This window comes from Formica exsecta, unplaced genomic scaffold (assembly GCF_003651465.1).
Source record: "Formica exsecta isolate Colony F162 unplaced genomic scaffold, ASM365146v1 scaffold59, whole genome shotgun sequence".
NCBI classification, from domain to species: Eukaryota; Metazoa; Arthropoda; class Insecta; order Hymenoptera; family Formicidae; genus Formica; species Formica exsecta.
The window spans coordinates 222,371-243,269 of NW_021853174.1; the positions used below are offsets into that span (position 1 = coordinate 222,371).

The 20,899-nt window shown below is 35.9% G+C and overlaps 1 protein-coding gene across 9 annotated transcripts; it reads right to left on the reverse strand.

The window, feature by feature from the left end:
* Positions 1-2,879: 2,879 nt before the first annotated feature.
* Positions 2,880-20,743, reverse strand: LOC115242296. 9 transcript variants are annotated; one of them, XM_029818490.1, is made up of 25 exons: positions 20,723-20,743; positions 19,336-19,468; positions 18,729-18,890; positions 15,400-15,585; positions 15,095-15,260; positions 14,673-14,867; positions 14,488-14,577; positions 14,291-14,401; positions 14,109-14,131; positions 13,494-13,565; positions 13,256-13,385; positions 12,887-13,020; positions 10,665-10,901; positions 9,627-10,516; positions 8,743-8,829; positions 8,173-8,483; positions 5,375-5,559; positions 5,278-5,305; positions 5,052-5,192; positions 4,631-4,860; positions 4,251-4,362; positions 3,937-4,005; positions 3,657-3,763; positions 3,317-3,538; positions 2,880-3,189 (listed from the first exon to the last, which is right to left on the reverse strand). In XM_029818490.1, the coding sequence occupies exons 2-25, from the start codon at positions 19,455-19,457 to the stop codon at positions 2,991-2,993; spliced, it is 4,209 nt and encodes a 1,402-aa protein (XP_029674350.1). In that variant the 5' UTR covers positions 19,458-19,468; positions 20,723-20,743; the 3' UTR covers positions 2,880-2,990. The 9 variants fall into 9 exon arrangements, with proteins under 9 accessions (XP_029674350.1, XP_029674349.1, XP_029674345.1 ...); XM_029818489.1 differs by lacking the exon at positions 20,723-20,743 and adding an exon at positions 19,835-20,023 and having other exon boundaries at positions 3,317-3,535; XM_029818485.1 differs by lacking the exon at positions 20,723-20,743 and adding an exon at positions 19,835-20,023.
* Between the last annotated feature and the right edge of the window lie 156 nt (positions 20,744-20,899).

A 20,899-nucleotide genomic window follows, 5' to 3' on the forward strand; every position in this document is an offset into this window, starting at 1 on the left:
AATCACATTGTATCTGATTGCGTCCAATACCCGATATATGTATATACGTAAAAAAATGCCTGTGTGTATTATTGTATAATAATAAAAATGAATGCGTGTGTGCGTATGTACAAAATGTAGTGTACAGCGAAAGCGATTGCGTCCGATACCCGATATATGTATATATGTAATAAAATGCCTGTGTATTATTGTATATATAATAATGAGAAATGACTGCGTGTGTGCGTGCGCAAAATGTAGTTATTAACAACGCGAGCGATTGCGTCCGATAACCGATATATCTATCTATTGTGTATATAAAAGAATTGATAATAATCTGTAAAATTATATTTTGTAATTTTTAAAAATAACTAATAAACTGTATATTAATAATACAAAACGCATATGCCTTCTTATTGAACATACCCATCCATTCCCACACATCTTATTGTGCCACATCTCTTTCTTAATTATATATTTTCTTGATACATTTTTGCCGATTTTTCGTTCTTGGAATTTCTGAAACTGCATTTCTTGGAATTAAGTATCAGAAAAATATAATCAGCAAAGAGGTGGTACAAACTATAATTTTAAGAAACGCGAAAAATTAAACTTTTGAAATCCGCAAAGTATCAGGAGAACATGATCAGCAAAGAAGTGGCATATCAGAAGAACATATCAGCAAGAAGGTGGCACAAACCAAAAATTAAAAAGCCTGAAAATTTGAAGCTTTGAAATCCGCAAAAATATCAGGAGAACATAATCGGCAAAGAAGTGGCACAAACCAAAATTTAGAAAAGTGCTAAAATTTGAAGTTTCGAAATTTGCAAAAGTATCAGGAGAACATGATCAGCAAAGAGGTGACGTATCAGGAGAACATATCAGCAAGGAGGTGGCACAAATCAAAATTTAAAAAGCCCGAAAATTTGAACCTTCGAAATCCGCAAAAGTATCAGAAGAACATGATCGGCAAAGAAGTGGCACAAACCAAAATTTAGAAAAGCGCTAAAATTTGAAGTTTCGAAATTCGCAAAAGTTTCAGGAGAACATGATCAGCAAAGAGGTAACGTATCAGAATAACATATCAGCAAGGAGATGGCACAAACCAAAATTTAAAAAGCCCGGAAATTTGAACCTTCGAAATCCGCAATAGTATCAGGAGAATATGATCAGCAAAGAGGTGGCTAAAGTAAAATTTCAAGAAAGACGAAAATTTGAAGCTTCAAAATCCGCACAAATATCACGATTTTTTTTTTTTTTTTTGAAGGAAGAGAAAAATGTATTATGCATTCCCACCGGCCGGTCCGATGGGATATACGGGACTTGCACCCGCTAAAAAACTCTCCCTGCGGGGCCAATCTTTGGCTTCCCGCCGATACTTACACAAATTTAAATTCTGTCGGAAACATGATAGGCACACAAGAGTGGTAATACAAATAAAAACTTCAAATTTGATATTTTAAAAACTCTAACTTTATTTTCTTTTCTCATTTACATCAGTATAGTGAAAATTACTATTTAAAAATTAATTGTTCTTACAAATCATTTCTCAATTTTCACATGTGATTGCTGTGCAACTTATAAATATCAAGGAGAAAAAAATCCATAAATATAAAATTCCATACATATGTAAATATATATATGGATGAATATCAAAGATAGAATATGTCCATATAATATGTTCTTTTTCTCTTACGTACTTTCAATCCATTTAAGCAAGAAAAATAAGAAAAATAATGGATAATAATTATAAAAATATTTGTTGTATTGCTTTTTAAATAGAAAAAGTCAAATTACGATAAGAGATTACGCAACATTCTATATATAACTACATATATAATTTTATATATTTATACGTAATTATATACAATGGACTTTTGTAATTTCTTCAAATTTTATTATTTTTAAAAAACAATACAAAAATTATTCGTTTAATGATTTCATATATAATTATACATATTTATGTCTGATTGTATATTCATATATTTTGATTACATCTTTTCTCTGGGCTTAATCAATAACGTGCAATTATATGTTGTTAAAGAGAAAGAAAAATAAGCTGGCGATGGATCTTTAATAATTTTATTTTTCACGAAATGTAAACGTTTTGTTTTTTTCAATGTGTTTCTTCTTTTTAATCGCTTAGGTATTTTCGCAAAGATAACTCGAATCTAATACATGCCGCATCTCGATATATACATTTTGATATCATATATTCGTATATTTATATATTATGACTTAGTTAAAAAAATGCAAAGAACACACAATATTTTTATTAGTTCTTTTTTTAATATAACTTGTAATTAGTTAATTTGTGTATATAACTTATTTTATTTTTCAACCTTATATTTAATCTTTTACATGTCAGATACTTGTGTCAAATTTTCAGATACTTTTATAAATCATAATATATGAATATCTAAATACAATGTGCTATTCAATTTAGATTAGAAAGGAAATATTTTACTTCATATATAAAAACATTTATACAATCCAAAACGTTTAAATAAAAATAAAAACACATTGAAAAAATCTGCATATTAAATTATTTTTTTATATCCTTTTTTATATTTTATTAAGTTATTTATATATTTTGTATTAAACTCTCTTCCTACAAAAATATAAGAATATTTTTATATATAAACATTTAAAACAAATTTTTTATAATTTAAAAATAACTCAACAAAATTTCTCGATATAGAAACATAGATAATAACTAAAATTTATTGTTTAAGTATTTTTTTTTAAAGATTTTATTTCTTCATTGTATTGTGAAAGGAAAAGATTTACGTGTTTTCTCATTGCTGATAATCCAATGTGGTTATATGAAGAAACAAGAGCTTTAATACAATCGCAGCACTCGTCGCTGCAGTGCGATCTCGTTAAAAGGCGCGAACAAATTTTACATTTATTAATTTATTCAGCCTTTTTATCATTGACATATGTTACAGTGTATACTTAGTCTTATTTTACCGATACACAGACCATACATCGCGCAGACATCGCGAAATTTACATCGGATGAGGCGCCGCGTTTGTTATCTTATAAATATGTCTGCTAAGAATATGCTCGATCGACCATCCATGTAACGGACCGTTGCAAGCATTCACCATTACTTGATTCATGAAAAAGCCGAGAAAGAAGATAATAATACTCCATAACATCGTACGCCATGGTATACTTCTTAGGAAATATTGCGACGATCTTGTGCTGAAAAAAAGAAATTATGTTTGAAAATCTTAATTATAGAATAGAATAAATACAAAAAGAAACACGCGTGTTAAATATAATAAAGAAAGCGTGTTATAAATATAATAAAGAAATCAAAGATAATTACCATGATTCAGCATCTAGATTAACGTCTTCGTCGTCAGCAAAGAATTCAAAAGTTTGCTGCTTCGTACTTGTCCAAATCTCGCTATCGCCGACCGTGCAGTTCATTATATTTTGGCTATTGGAGTGTCTTAGTCGTAATTTATTATTATTTTCCTCCCTTGAACTACGACGGGATTCGGTCTGCTCGAAGATACCACGTAATTCGCTCATGCTGTTGGAACTGCTGTTTAATAATATAAAAAATATTCCATATAATGTATAAATCTTATGTTAAATATTTCTTTTACGATATTTAAATCTAGGTTAATAAAATAATAATAATAATAATAATATATACTAACTCGGTACGATCCAGTTTCTCGATTTCCCATTTTGGGGATTCAGAGTTGAAAGATGGTCTCCTGAGAGTCATACGTCCGGAAACTGAATTTCGCTGCCTTATGGTATCCTACGTCGAGTAAAATATGAGGCAAAGATGTAAATAATATAAAGAGAATATAAAAATATACAGAAATTATTGCGTTAGTAGTGCAAAATGTAAGAAGATACCCTCTGCTGAGATATCAAACTGTGAAAGTGAAAATTCAAAGCTAAAACGATAAAACGACAAGAAAAATTTGCCTTTGTCACGTCCTGTGTGCTGCCAATCGGTCGAGACATTGTGGCTACGCTAGCTCTTCTCCTAGCCATCTAGAAAGAAAAATTAACGAAGGAACATACAAATCAATTGACATCGTGCGAGATGAAAAAAAATGAATGAAAATGCAAGCGGCGTGAATACGATCGTGAAATTCTGCGAATCTGAAGAATCTGCGAAATTATGCAAACGTGCGAGAATATATCGATGAAGAAGCGAGCAATTATTAATGAACTACGACAGGAACAAAAATAGCGAAATAAGCAACGAACATGAAAATCTTTCAATATTTCCGAACCATCATACGATTATTGGCGGGTGTACCGCTCCTGTATCTAATCCGGGGCAGATCGTCGCAGAGTTCGCTGGAGTTCTCCTCTATCACTATGTTGTTCTCTATCAGGATCCGTCTGGAAACGAGAACAGCCATGCACTATCACTGATTTATTATCGTTTAAGAAACAGGAAAGAAAAAGACTTTAGAACAAACTCTATTACTTCAATTTTTCACAAAGAATACTCATCTAATTAACTGACTGCTATCGAAGGACGAGTTTATAAGATTTTTATTCGTGCAATAGGAAGACACCAAAAAAGCAAATATTACATTTTCAAAGTTTAAAATGCAAATTGAACGAACGGCAAATGCTAAGGGATGTTAATAAGTCTGACCCTCACTTAGTCTCAGCGACATCAGCAATCAGCTTTTCGCATCGGGACTGCAGCAACCGGAGATATCTGTCGGCCAGCTGAACGGCCTGAGAAACCCTATGCTCCTGGTAAACGGCGCCTAGAGTCTCGGCTGCGCAGGACACCCTGTGCGTACATCGCACAATCATGTCCAACTGATGTCTGACCCGCTCTACCCGCTCCACAGATTCCCTATCCGTGCATAGTGGCGCAAGATCCTGACGTTATGCAAAATTCAATCCCTTCAACGAACCAGAATAGAAGGACTACCACGACTAACTGATAAAAGTATTTCGTGGACAATTTAGAAATTTTGCACAATTTAGTGCTGAACGCTTATACGCTTTTTGTTCAATATGAATATTAAAGAAGCGAATTAATAAACGACGATATTTTCGCGTTCGCTTGCCTGGATGTCTTGCTGCATCTTCTGCACCTCGCAGGAGAAATTTCTCTCCGATTGATCGCGTTGCCGAAGCGACATTGCTACCCTTCGCGATAGAGTCACCCTATCTGTGCAGAGGCATAGCGAGAACACTATATACCTCTTCTACAACAAGAGCAATATTTTATGATTTAATTCTACCCGATAAAATATTTAGTAATTTTCATAATTAGATTTCGTATTCATTTACCTGTAGTTCGAGCTCGCTTAGATTCTCCCTGAAAATAAAGATTAATTTAACAGTCAATTAAAGTCGTCATACATACCGGAAATTAATTTCTACCCACCTGCTGTTTGTGTCCGATAAATTGGCTATTCCGGATTCTTGCAGACGAATGTCCGTGAGACTCGGAAAGACTTTGCATTGATCTCCTTCCAGAATCAAAGGCGCGCTTTCCTGGTACCTGCAACGGCACCTCGATCGAGCGCTACTTTCACTCTCCGAGAATGATCTTCTGGCAAATAAAAGTCGCTGTAATAAAGAAGCAATGTTTTTTTTACGATCTTGATAAAAGAAGAATACATTATATTTAATTCGTAAATGTAATTTACGCGTTTAACTATTGCTATACAAAAATGGCAAAAGTCTATTAACGAAAATTATTTATCGATATCTAATGACGGAAAAAAGTGCATACGAATATGCGTTCGTATAAATTAGTTGTTGACCGCTGACGATTAACAATCAGTGCAACATATGCAAAGATTAGGCGAGCTTGAGAATGATAAGAACAGTTCATTTGGCACAAATCGCACATTTTCAGTAGAAGTATGACCTTCGTTCCTACGGATTGCAAGCGTTATCATAAATGCATTTGTGCAAATACTATTGAAGAAAGAATGAAAATATGTATGAGAAAACACGTACATGCACGTGTTAGAAACACACATATCAACATATATATATATATATATAATTGAAACTTAAAAGATTCCGGATAAATAATTACGAGTTCAAACAGATAGGTCGAGATTCCTCGCGATGTGACTGAATTCCGGGGGGGCAATGATTATTATTACACTTTAGCTTCGTAAATGAGATTAATCGCTATCGATAAATACATCACCGGGAGAATACATAGAAATTTTCGGCGACCTTCTTTCTCTCTCTCTTTTCGCTTTTCCATTAATATCTGTCGAATATTTCCGTGGCACCTCTAAGACAAATATTATTTCTCATATCAAACGAAATAGACTGCCGGATGTAGATGGGGCACGTGCGTTATGACGCTATCGTACTTCAATATAATATTTATAATTCCATGATATCCCGGAGATATCTTGCGTTAGAGGAGCATTAAATGATTTCTAGACTGTAAGAAATGTGTGGAAAGAGCATTGTTCACGATACATTTTCATAAATGTTCTAATTTATATTATGTCATTTGCAACTGGCACAGCCGATCTTTGTTAAAAAATTTTCCTTCGTATAATATGAAGAAATAATTATCTAAAATATTATACAAAATAACTAACTGGTTTAATGATATATGCATGTGTGTATTTTTTCCTTCGAATTTATGATAGAAGTACAAGCACGAGCAAATGCATGTAAAAGCAAGGTGATCGATTAATTTAGCACAGTAATGACGAAGAGAAGCTTCAGTCGATCGCGTGATCGATGCGTGAAAATCGTCGCCAGATGATATATAAGGTAGAAACCCGCAAACAACCTTCCCGCCGTGATTTTTCATTGCGTCCATAATTAGTGCAACTATGTCAGTAAAAGTCAGTATAACCGAATCAGTTAATAGTGGACGTTAATCACTTGTCTCGTGCCACTGACGGATTTCGCACAAACATCGCAAAACTACGTCTCATTTCAAAAAACATCAATTGCGACATAAACGCAGATTAAATGCAAATGATCGCTGCAATAAGTCGTTAAAGTTGTTAAACCGTTATATATTAATCGTTAAATCGTTTCCGCGATTAATGCACGATCAAATACTCGATTTACATATTTGCGGTATAGAAGGATGCATTAGCAAAGATCCGATGAATTGCAGTAAGCATAATGTTCGATGACAGATTGATTAACGTGTCGTTTAAAACGAGCTGGAAGAAAATATACGCGAGTTTTCGTAGCTATTTTTGACATTGCCCTAAACGAATGTTGCTTGTTTATTTGCAATTCGTACACAAATGTGGATACAAAGGAAAAAGAAAGATACTATTTTCGTATAACATGAAGATAAAAATCGTGACTGTTTATATTATTTTTTTCAATTCCGGAATATTATATGCTTCTTGCAACCTTGTAGTCTGTAGTTATTATGAATTGTTATAAAATTTGCATTATTATGAAAGATGTTTAATGAAATAAACGATGCTGCATTATAAGAAATAAAAAAAAGAATTGTATAACCAGTTTTTTTCCGCTCAGCGTATTCTTCTTGCTACAAACTTGTTTCTACACACATATGAGAAACGATTGAATTGAGTCTTTCTTATATAATAAAAGAGATATTAGAATATTGAAATAATATAAAATATGTGCGAGTTTTATTAAGTTTACATAAATTCTAACGTAAAATATTAGAAGTCGCGCATGTTAATTAGCGGAACGCGAGACGAGTTGAGCGATAGCGGGCTATAGCAATAGATACGGCGACCGCATGTCGGATAATTGTAACGTTTCATATGAGTAATTAATGTCAATTGACCGCAGATTTATTACTAATCATTTCTTTAACGCAACAACAGGCTCGTTGATACTAAAGATCTTAATTGTTACGGTTCGATCAATTACAATCATTCAAAAGGTTCGCGTTTCTACAAACCGTAAAATCAATTGCTTTCGTGCAACTACGATTGGACACTTGTCAGTGCTCAAGCAACACGTGTCAAAGCACGCTATTCTGTCACATTTAATTCAATCCGGTAGTATTACAGAATTGCTCTTCTTAGCTTTTTCTTTATTCAGTGTAGGATGTCCTAAGAGAAAAAGAGAGAGAGAGAGAAAGAAAGCGAGAGAAGAGAAAGAACTGTTTCATTTCTTGACTAAAATTAAATTAATCAAATTAAAATTTAATTAAAATTTAACTAAAACCTCTTCGAGTTTATTGTTTCATGTGACACCAACCTGTCGTTTCCCTTGCTTCACGTTCAACAGGTCCCTGTTGCATGTTTTCGTATTTTTTTTAGCCACGCTCTTACACGGCACTATCTTCGCGGAAGCCAGACTGTTCAATGATGTGGACAATGCGGCTCCATCGACTTTCTCGCCGGTGCATTGATCACTGGATTCCGCCGCCGGCTCGCACTCGCTATCCGAACTGTCCTCGCGACTCGACATTTGGCCATCGACTGACCGCTCGACTCGCGGCTCACTCTCGACTCTTTGCACGCTCGCCTGAGAGTGGGGATTCCCTGAATCTGTAATCTTCCTTGAATCTGCGGGAGAAAATAAAATCAAGAAATTGATAAAATAAAACAACTTGAGAAATCTACAGGATGTCTCATCCCGAGGCGGATGTAATAAGTTATTCGCGCGATTTCCAATTAGCATCGCACCTTGATACGCCTACAATGTATACTCGATTCATTCTTTCTGATTTGCATATTGCTAATAAATATAATATAACACAGATTCTATGTATTTCAACTTAATTGAGATCAATCATCCATCAAGATCAAGATAAAAAAAACTTACCGGAATGATTACACGGAAGCAAGCGACGAGCTGATGTAGAACATTCCCGAAGAAAATTCTCGTTCGCCGAATACGGTTTCGATGTACCCCCATCCTCTATTTCCGAAGAAAGCGAGAGAAGAGAAAGAACTGTTTCATTTCTTGACTAAAATTAAATTAATCAAATTAAAATTTAATTAAAATTTAACTAAAACCTCTTCGAGTTTATTGTTTCATGTGACACCAACCTGTCGTTTCCCTTGCTTCACGTTCAACAGGTCCCTGTTGCATGTTTTCGTATTTTTTTTAGCCACGCTCTTACACGGCACTATCTTCGCGGAAGCCAGACTGTTCAATGATGTGGACAATGCGGCTCCATCGACTTTCTCGCCGGTGCATTGATCACTGGATTCCGCCGCCGGCTCGCACTCGCTATCCGAACTGTCCTCGCGACTCGACATTTGGCCATCGACTGACCGCTCGACTCGCGGCTCACTCTCGACTCTTTGCACGCTCGCCTGAGAGTGGGGATTCCCTGAATCTGTAATCTTCCTTGAATCTGCGGGAGAAAATAAAATCAAGAAATTGATAAAATAAAACAACTTGAGAAATCTACAGGATGTCTCATCCCGAGGCGGATGTAATAAGTTATTCGCGCGATTTCCAATTAGCATCGCACCTTGATACGCCTACAATGTATACTCGATTCATTCTTTCTGATTTGCATATTGCTAATAAATATAATATAACACAGATTCTATGTATTTCAACTTAATTGAGATCAATCATCCATCAAGATCAAGATAAAAAAAACTTACCGGAATGATTACACGGAAGCAAGCGACGAGCTGATGTAGAACATTCCCGAAGAAAATTCTCGTTCGCCGAATACGGTTTCGATGTACCCCCATCCTCTATTTCCGTTTCGCACTTGTCTATAATGAACGTTGCAGACGAGCGCAAAGCGTCGTCGTCTTCCTCGCGTCCATTGTCAACGATGGGAAACAGAAGAGAGTTCGAAATATTCGGTTCAATGGAGTCGGAGGGGGAGCAAGCGGTTTCGTTTAATTTCTTCTTAATTTCCTGCGAAAATCTCAGGCGCGTGGGCGCTAAATAGACTTTTCTAAGTACCGGCTGTTCAATCGGCAATTCATCTTCCAATAGATTGTCCCGGAATTGTTTTTGCGGCGACGAGTCGTTCGAAGAATCGCTGTCGTTCTTCGTGTTGCGATAGTTGTAATTGAACGGATACTTAGGCGTGCTATTTAGATTCTCCGCAACAATCTCTGGATCGAACCTCTCGTCGATTCGTGCGGAAGAATCGTCCGGATTACTCGAAGATCGTCTGATTTCCAAACCGGATCTTTGACGATCCTCACACGAATCCTGCACTGTTACCACGTCGAAGGATCGACAATAGACCGAAATTTTTCTACGGGGACTTGTCGGGTTGCTCGTGCCGATTATTTCTTGAACAATATTGGCATTCGTCTTTTCTTCCTCCGACGTGGCTGCTAACGCTGTTGAATCCATTTGCAGGACGCTCAATATTTTCGGCATTTTACTCGATCTTTTCGGGGTCAGATTTTCTTTGTCGGATACGCCGTGCGGTTCCATAGCGAACAATTTTTCGTTGCAGTTTTCCCGCGTTAAACAAAAGTCTCCTTGCGCGAAGCAAGCATCGGGAGAATCTGTTCTTGAACTCTGACAGCTAGATGTCTGCCGCCTCGAGTCTTCTACGGTCGGTGAAGGTGGTTGCAGAGACTGCGACCGCAATGTGTGTACCGATCGATATCTATTAACAGTAAAATAATTGATTCGAACAGCAACTCATTAACAAACTTGTTTACGGAAAAATCTTGTAAGATTCATTCAACCCAAATCTTCCATGCTTCCTAAATGCTTTCTTATCTTTTTAAACAGAAAATTTTACGCAACTTGACCTTGAATTCCCGGATGATGAATGATTTCTGTGACTGACAAAAACGTTATGAGTACTCTCGATGATGTCGTGTAATTCTTCGATGATGGGTTCAATGATGCGCAATCGATTTTGGGTGCCCGTGTTGTTCGTTTTTATAATTCTCGAGAATGAGTCATCGTGGTCATCTTTGTTATTGTTCAGGCAGTTACACAAAGTTATTGAGCGTAGATCTGTCTCCGTTTTTGTATACGTCTGGCTAAAATAATGATTATTCAAGTTAAATAAAGAATATAAGAGTTTGAATACAACTTGCATAATCAATGCATTGAGTAATTGGCTCGGTATTAAATTAACAAAACTAAAATTTGCAGAGTTAACTATTTGATTTTTTAGACATCATAAATTAAAATTTTAGTCTTGAAGCCTCAATTGTTTAAACAAATCGAAGCGGATATGCAGACGAGAAGATTGCAAAGGATTATTATTTCAAGTTATAAATCTCTAATAAATAAAACGATTATGGAAAACAAGGAGGAAGGTTTCTACATAATTAAAATAAAAATTGTCTCATTTGTCTTCTTAAATTCTGCGATTCAACCACATCCGTCTGCGAATGAGGTCAATCTCGATGACATAAACAATTCATGTGGATTACGACTAATTAAAACTGCATCGCACGGTGCGTGTACGCATTGATTTAACGCGGTGATCATGCTATTAAAACGACTAATCAAACTGTCCTTGCTACGTTTAATATTGGCAATTACATCAACGCTACCTATATGTGTCTTATTATTACGGAAGCACACGTGTGTTTCTAAATTATCTTTTCATCATTTCGTTAATAGAAATGTTGTGCAAATTAACCGAAATAGTTTTTATAATTCCGAAGGAATTTATCTTAACGTAAAGAAATTTTTAGGACTTTCTATCAATGATTGACCGTATCAATGCGATTGCTTTGATTTTAAATTGCCTAAGAAACTCGCTGATCGCCAATAAAATCAATGTCGTTGCACAATAAGAGTTCTCGCTGTAATAAAAAAATATTAATTTTTTGGATAAAAATAAACAAACCACTCTGTGATGTACGCAAGATGGGATTTTTAGGAACGCTGCGCCGGTTCTCAACACACGCGCGACAAGAAGGTCCAGAACGAACTGACTGCATTAGAACTGAATCAGGGTTCTCCCCTGCGCTGTGCCATCGTATTTTCGCGCAGCGCGCAGTCACACGAGGTGATCATCGGCATGCATTTCGAGAGATAGCAATTGCGATAATCGTTTGTGAAAAAACAAATATGCAATACGTTTTCTTCTGAAACTACTTTATATTCTTAGGTCTTCTTATACAAGATCGTTACTGAAGTAAAAGAATGAATGTCTAAGAATGGTTCTTTAATATATTCATATTCGAAATATCCACATTTCTCAATTATCATGTTATGACCTATGTCATCTTGCGAATATCTTCCTTCCGGGTAAAAAAATTAATTATGATAAAACTAAATTGTTTTTCTTTCTTATATGCCATGTCTACTATTTGCTCTGACTAATAATAAAAAATGAGGATATCTCTCTCCTAATGTCGTTATACGATCGCATTTTTCGAAAGTAGTGCATTTCGAGAAAATAAATTCTAGCATCTTTGAATGCAACGCTTTTAAATACATAAATTACGAGGAACTGTAAAAAGACCGACAATATTCTCCGAGCGCAAATTGGGTTCGATAAACATTTTTATCGAAGTACGAGAAAGTAAGAACGGATTGAAAATCGTGATTTAAGGCGGGATTTGGGACAGCTCAAAGTTATTTTTACGTGAAGTGTCCCATTCGAGAGCGCGCTGTCATATATGCAGCGTGCACGATAACTGCTATTTTTATGGGAAACCCTGCAAACGCGCCCGCTTATGCTCGACCTTGATCCAGATCGAGATCAGAGTCGACTGATCATCTGTTTCGTGAGAAAACAGGGGTGATATTTTTTCTGTGTATCGTTTAAGGTACATGCAAATAATCACAGAACGGCCTTTTATACAAAATCTAGGCAATTCAACACGTAAGGTTTTCCACTCTTGCTTACATAAAAGAAATTATTTGATACAAAACCATCTTATGCGATAAACTTCCTCTGTGAATTAATCAATCAATTTGTGTGATATATTCACCGACAAGTGTAATATATTCGCGCAATTGTTTTGCGTCATTGTTCCGAATGAATACTATATTGTTAACTTACGCGCGTGTCAGCAGCAGATCCCGGAAACCCATGATGCCAAATTGATTCAAATCGTCGTTCGGTTCATTCGTCAGATCAGTTCGAAGCTGCGTGCTCGAATCCTTGGTGCTCTTCTTCGTGATCTCTTCGGTGGCCTACGAAAAAAAAAAACGCGATTTGCTTTAAGTCCAGATAAAAGAAGAAAGACTGTAAACTTGAAATCGACGTTGCTTTGTCATAAAAATAGACGTTTGCCATGAACGTGTTCATCCGATGATGATACATGCACAAGATTGTAGCAAGCATGGCGCGTATGTAAAAGCGGTCGCTTATCATTTAAATCGCGATGACACTCGCGATAATAGAAAAAAAATTCGAAGTAAAACTAACCATATTCAGTAGAAGAGTCACTTTGTGTTTCAATGTCTCTATATTACAAGTCCCTGCGTCCATGTCTTGCGAGCTAAACTGAGGTATGTCGTCGATGGAGCTCCGCGTTTTACCGAAAATCTGTACAACTCTGAAAGTCAATCGCAGATACAACACAAATGAAACTGTGATCTAAAAGAGATTAAAATATAAAGAAATTGATTAATAGATGAAATAAAAATTAATTAAAGATACAAACTTTTCCAGTTGTTCCAATATCGTCGAAATCGCAGCGTCATATTCATCCAGTTCTTGTCTATATAAGTCATATCTGCTGCATTCGGACGCGATTTGCTTTAAGTCCAGATAAAAGAAGAAAGACTGTAAACTTGAAATCGACGTTGCTTTGTCATAAAAATAGACGTTTGCCATGAACGTGTTCATCCGATGATGATACATGCACAAGATTGTAGCAAGCATGGCGCGTATGTAAAAGCGGTCGCTTATCATTTAAATCGCGATGACACTCGCGATAATAGAAAAAAAATTCGAAGTAAAACTAACCATATTCAGTAGAAGAGTCACTTTGTGTTTCAATGTCTCTATATTACAAGTCCCTGCGTCCATGTCTTGCGAGCTAAACTGAGGTATGTCGTCGATGGAGCTCCGCGTTTTACCGAAAATCTGTACAACTCTGAAAGTCAATCGCAGATACAACACAAATGAAACTGTGATCTAAAAGAGATTAAAATATAAAGAAATTGATTAATAGATGAAATAAAAATTAATTAAAGATACAAACTTTTCCAGTTGTTCCAATATCGTCGAAATCGCAGCGTCATATTCATCCAGTTCTTGTCTATATAAGTCATATCTGCTGCATTCGGCTACAAAACCCTGAGATATATAAAATGCAGAAAAATTATTGAAACAGAAAAAAAAATATTTAAGAGTTTTATCAAAATGTTCGTACTCTATGTGTGTAAGTAATAAAATTATTGTACTTTATTGCGCATTAAAGAAGTATTCAAACGAAATAAAAATTTCTTATCTTACTGAAGCTTTTAGTTCAGCATATAATGAATCTTGCAGCAATATTTTCCTTGATTTATAAGGTGTGCTATGCGTGCAGCATCCGTCTATGTCGGGTATTGACGATATCGAAAGCTGTAAAAATCGCGCGGAGATTATACTGCGAGAAAAATCATTTTTACATAATTTACATTTCTATGACACATTAAATAATAATTTACTCTTTCTCCAGGAGAATATCTATTTAAAATCGACAACGATTGCAGTTCCGTGTTCTCCTCTGTAAGTTGACAATTCCTTTCACGCAAATTCTGTAATATACGTTTCTCGCTCTATAGCATTATATAATTTACGCAATGCATTGTATATAATATATAATACGGTAGCGTTGTATTATTAAGCTTACATGAATCGTTTGATCATACGTCTCCCTCATTTTAATATTTATTTCCTCCAGTTCAGCTATCGTGACTTTTAATTGTTTACACTCGTTTTCCGTTTCATCAAATTTCTCTTGCAATCTGGCAATTTGTTTCATACAATCCATTTTCTCTTTGATAATTTTTTCCACTTTACATTTTAAAGATGGTATAACTTGTATCTATTTTTGTACATGAAAATGGAAAGTTTGACATTTCAATGTATAAAGTTCCTTGCAATAAAAAAACGCAAATTTATTCTCGGTATTAGTTATGAATGATATTATAAGAAGAAATAATATACGAAGAAATAAATTGTGACAAAATTTAATATCTCTTTATTGTCACATGAATCTGTGCAGACGCCATAAATCTTTCCAGCTTGCCGAGTAAAAAATCGCAATCTCACCTCAATCTCTGCAGCTTCCAATTGCCTCGACAAATTTTGATGCTCTTTCGTATATCTATGCAAAGTCAAGGCCGTAGCCTTTCCATTCTTAATTGCCTCGTTTAATTGGTCTCTCTGCTCGTCGTTCTCCTTTTCGAGTTGTTGACATTTCTGAGCGTAACGATCTCTGTATCGATAAAGCGCACAATATTCGATAAATGCGTACCGTAAAAATTTGCAGTTTTACCGTAAAAATTTGTAGATTGATTTTGGGGATTTATTTATGAGTCAAGTTTACAAATATTTTAATTAAAAAATATACGTACAGCTGCCTCTCAGCAATGTTACATTGCTGTCTGAAATTGTCGATTGATGTCTCATGCCGTTCGAGCTCCTCGCGAAGGAAGATGTTCTCCTCGTGAAGTTCCCGAAGTTTTGCGCGAAGTTCGAATTCCACGATGTCTCTATTTATGTCCATGTCTTTCATCGACAAATCTGTGTCGCTCACGAGGCTACAATAATTTGTATACATCATGTTATCAGTGTTATAATAGCCATGATCGATAGAAAAACAGTTATTACTAAATGACACAATGCATCTTACACATTCTCGTTATTTACGTTTTTTTTATATATTGTACATAATATACTCGTAAGTCTAAGTTTAATAAACAAAAGAAAAAAATAATATTGTGGATGCACATATTATTTAATAAATTCACAGAGATATCCATGGTAAAATAATCCCCTTTAATTACTCGTGCCTCAGCCTTGTATTAATATGTATAATCTCGCAACATGAAGTCCAAATCCCTTACTTACTTCTTGTATTGATCACAAATCATAATTGGTCAAGTCGCGATGCAAGATCTCGAAACACACTATCATTATTATAAACAGATTCGATAAATTGATCCAAAATTTCGACTTCACGTTAATGTTAAGAGAATTTACGTTTGCTTCTTTCACTATAATTATTAAATTGCTACATTTAACGGTTCGCAACGAGAGGAGAAAAACAGTTATTACTAAATGACACAATGCATCTTACACATTCTCATTATTTACGTTTTTTTTTTATATATTGTACATAATATACTCGTAAGTCTAAGTTTAATAAACAAAAGAAAAAAATAATATTGTGGATGCACATATTATTTAATAAATTCACAGAGATATCCATGGTAAAATAATCCCCTTTAATTACTCGTGCCTCAGCCTTGTATTAATATGTATAATCTCGCAACATGAAGTCCAAATCCCTTACTTACTTCTTGTATTGATCACAAATCATAATTGGTCAAGTCGCGATGCAAGATCTCGAAACACACTATCATTATTATAAACAGATTCGATAAATTGATCCAAAATTTCGACTTCACGTTAATGTTAAGAGAATTTACGTTTGCTTCTTTCACTATAATTATTAAATTGCTACATTTAACGGTTCGCAACGAGAGGATTTACACGCGCGATCGTATAGGAGAAGCACACAGTATATAATTCCAACAATAAATCGGCTAAAATATCGTCGATTTTTTTTACTCTCGCAAAAACGTGCATCTGACACGTAAACAGGATTCGCCAGATACGATAGCAAGCAACTGAACCACCACACGCGAATTGCATAAGAGATATCGCGCTGCCGATTTCCATCTGCTAGACGTAATATCCACGCGTCATACGTCGCTCGAGTGACACATCGCATATTCGATTCTACCGGGATCGACGACGAGAAACCGACGTCTGAATCGTCGATTCACAATCAGAACAATCCGACCGCCAGAATACACTCGCACGTAAGTGTTAAAAACACTTGTAGGCGAGATCTCAACATCGGTTAGATCCATCCTCGGTTTCTCGTGTCGATCGTACCTCGCGGAAATTCGTCGAATTCTACGAGACGGAGAAGACGAAGAATTTTGGCGCGCGTACTTTTCACCGGTTGACAATCGCGAGTCCGCAGTTTGTGTATCGCTTATCGCGGCCGCGGATAATACGCGAGCGACATAATAAAATGTATGCGAGTGATCGGCTGTGTACGCACACACACGTACACACATACACACAAATGTACACATACAGGTGTAACATTAACGAGTAATCCCAAAGTGCAGTGCAATGAGGAGGAGACGTGTTTCCTGTTGAAAAAGTCCGATGAGAAATTAAATAGTAAAAACAGAAATACATTCGGATCATGTGCTTATAGTATAAAAATATCAGATTTCTTATTCGATGTTTTTCGATGAACTCCCCATTTCTTTTTACTATGTTTTTATTGCGTTAATATATCGAATGCCCCTCGCTAAGCGCATTTCCTTGGAACTATGCTTGATTCTTCTATTTTAACACAATTTTTCCTTTACAAAAATATCTCTCGAGGCTTTTGAATTATATTTATTAGTTATTATTGTATAGAAAAGAACATATATATATTTGGATAAATGTTTAACCATTTAAATTCCATACGATTAAAAACAAAGAACAGATAAAACCTAGCAAAATGTGATTGTATGAATAAAATAATCAACGAGATCGCATAAGCTTCGAATCCATCTCTATGATCTCTTATCGGTCTTTTCAAATAGAGTCGCTTCTGCAAATTTAACGAGCCGTACACATCGTTTGTGCTATACACATCGAAGTAAAGAGCGAAGAAAGTAAACTGGTTCAATGCTTGCTTGAGAACATTTGCATATATACATATCTGCCCGTGCGTGTATGTGTGTATGTTTGCGCATATCGCGTGCTCGTAGAACCGTGAATAATTTTTCAATGTCTCTGAATAAAAGTGTATAATATTGTACCGAATCAAGTAGACTCAAGGTGCTACCACACGATTAAAGCGGCCGAATTGCTTGTCGAGTATAAAGTCAAGATAAAGTCGTATTGAATGGGCGAGGAAAAATATTATCGTCTGTGTATATGTGGAACGCGACGCTTTACGATCGGTCCTCCAGAAATAATCCGTGTGAAAGATACCATGGATCATAATGTCGAAGTACATCGCGAGCTTACTCGACTTTCCCTCACGATGGGAGAGTCGTAAATAAATCCATATATATATTTGTACTAATAAAATAAAGTTTATATAAAATATATATAGATTTGTTTATTTGTTTGTAACGACATTGATTGAAAACAGCCAAATAACATTATCGCTAATAATACTTTTCGCGAACAAAGTATGATTAATTCAGCTAGTGTTTGCTTAATGTATCTATAATAGATACACACTGTTACGCGTTACTCTTTTCTCGCCAGACATTCCATGTACAATATATGGATTTTACGGTTCAGTGGATTCCGCGCTTATATTATCCACGCAATAATAGTATCGCGCTGCAGTGTCTTAAAATTTACGGCGCAATTCAGTACACGCATTGTAGACATTTCAAATGCGAATTATTCCGCTTCCATTGAAAAATGCATTCGTTTTTTTCTCCTTTTTGTTAGAAAAATTTCCGAGTTAAGAGCAATATGTTCGATAATAATTCTGCGTTTCCTGTAATTTACGTTATGACTGCGCAAAATCGCTCGGTATTATTACCGTAAGTGGCAATAAACTAGTCCATTTCATTATATATCATTATGTATGCGTACACGATCGTATACTTCTTTTATCTCTCTAAATAAAGCTACGCTTCTTACTTACTAAAGTTTTTCCCGCGCGTTGTTATTGTCATCCTGCGAAGATTGTATCTGTTGCATTTTGGTGATCCAACACTTAGTCGCCTCCTTGAATTGCCACATGTTTACACGATCGTTCGATGAAACAGCGGCCAAACATTTCCAAAATTCCGCCAGGTCGTCGGTTCTATCGATTATTAAGATATCGACATGATCAGTACAAAGTAATCTTTTTTGCAAAAGAGACGCGGTCGTTAGTGGCTCGGATGAGAAAAATTATCGCAACGATATTACAACGATACTAAATACAAACAAATATCGTGCTTGCATTAAATTATTTTTACGTGCATTAAATGTATATGAGAGAAGAACACAAATTTCGCTTTTCATATATTCATCTCGCCTTGTAAAAATATATATGTAGAATCTATATATCGCGCTCTTAAAACTGTGCGGTAAGTCGTCGATCGCGTTTGTCCTTGTATCGATCGGCGAGCATACACACACCGGTATAATTTGTTTCAAGTTCTCTCTCTTTCTTTCGCGTCTCACGTTCGGCCGTATATCAACATTGACGAATGACGTGTTCCATGCGTACGGCAAGGAGATAACATTATTCGGCGGACACTCACGACCAAGTCGGCAATTGATCCTGAACGTATTGGACGATCTTGAAGACCGGCACCTCGTCACCTATAGATATCGTCGAATCCGGCGTCGAAACTGACATGGATGCGTCGCATTCCATAAACATCTGTCGCAAAACTGAAAACAAAATACAGATTTATTTCTGTTAAATTAATTTGCGATCGATTTGTCGAGTATTCAATGTAAGATAAATCCGCGAGCGAATTTAATTTAATTCGCGACAGACTCGAGAAGCTACGATCAGAAAAATACCGTTAGTCGAATTGGAAATTTAAATGCCGATTAATAGTCGGATGCGAAAAGATTATCGTTAATTATGCGGGAATTCAAATTAATCGAACGAAAATATACTGTGTGTATTTAAAACGAAGTATCTATTTATATCGTGATTTTTTTTTTAAGAAGCCACATCTCTCTCGATCCTTCACGGAGTTAAAAATCGCTTTTGACTTGATATTCGATCAGTATTAATTTCAAACTCACCATTCTCCAATTCAATTGTAGACATGACTGCGTGAAAACGTTAACGAAATTCCGAGAAACATAAGAGATACAAAAGGAGGAGAGATCTCGGATCGCGGACTCAGCTGATCCGCAAGAGCTACGATATTTCGTAGATCGCGCTTATCGCGATAACGCCTTCGAGCATCTCGAACCCGATACTATTCGCGACCGATACTGAAAAGCCGGGACAAGGACAAGACTACCCCGTGTCGTTGCGGCAGAAGAAAGGGAAGGGGAAGGGACAAGGGAGGGTACGACTTCTGAAGTCGTCTGTTATTTACATTCACCGCGATTTGTATCTGTCGCCGCACTTACACAAGGGAGGGGAGGAGGGGGAGGGGGGATTATTGCGCGAATCAATTTCCGAATCGGAATTAGCGAGGGAAGATCGAGATTCGCGGTTTTGTCATCAGCTGCACTTTCTTTTCTAGGTATAGAAGTAATTTGATGCATTTCTTTCTCCAGGAATCGAAACAAAATCGATACAATTTCGATGTCACGGAATCATGAATCCCCGAGATAATTTTCCTCGTTATACGAGAAAAATCAACACGAAACTGCTCTCCGTGGAAAAATATATCTCTTGCATTTAAAGATGTGTAATCGATTATTTGGAAAATGAGAGGAACGGAAAATGATATGTTGGCTAACAAACAAAAACGGACCTGCGTTGCTCTCGTAAACTACACAGAATCTTAACCTTGCTAATCCTTTCTCTTGTCAAACCCTCTTGAAAAAATGCTTGTTTGCTAAATTTTATTACGAATTAATTTTATTACTCGCGACCCCGTTAATCTTATATCTTTCTGCGCGCACGTTCAATATAAAAATATTTTTCGGTCAGAGGAAGAAAAGAAAGTGTTATACCTTACAAAATACGATACGTCCTTTGTCTTTGATAACCTAATTCTGAAGAGATGCGTTTCTTTCATCTCTCGATTAATTTCGGATAGATCTAAAATCTAAGGGAAACAATTGAACTCGTCAACTTCGACCTGTATGTATATATCGCTATCGAGAAACTTCCCAGCCATTCATGTCTAA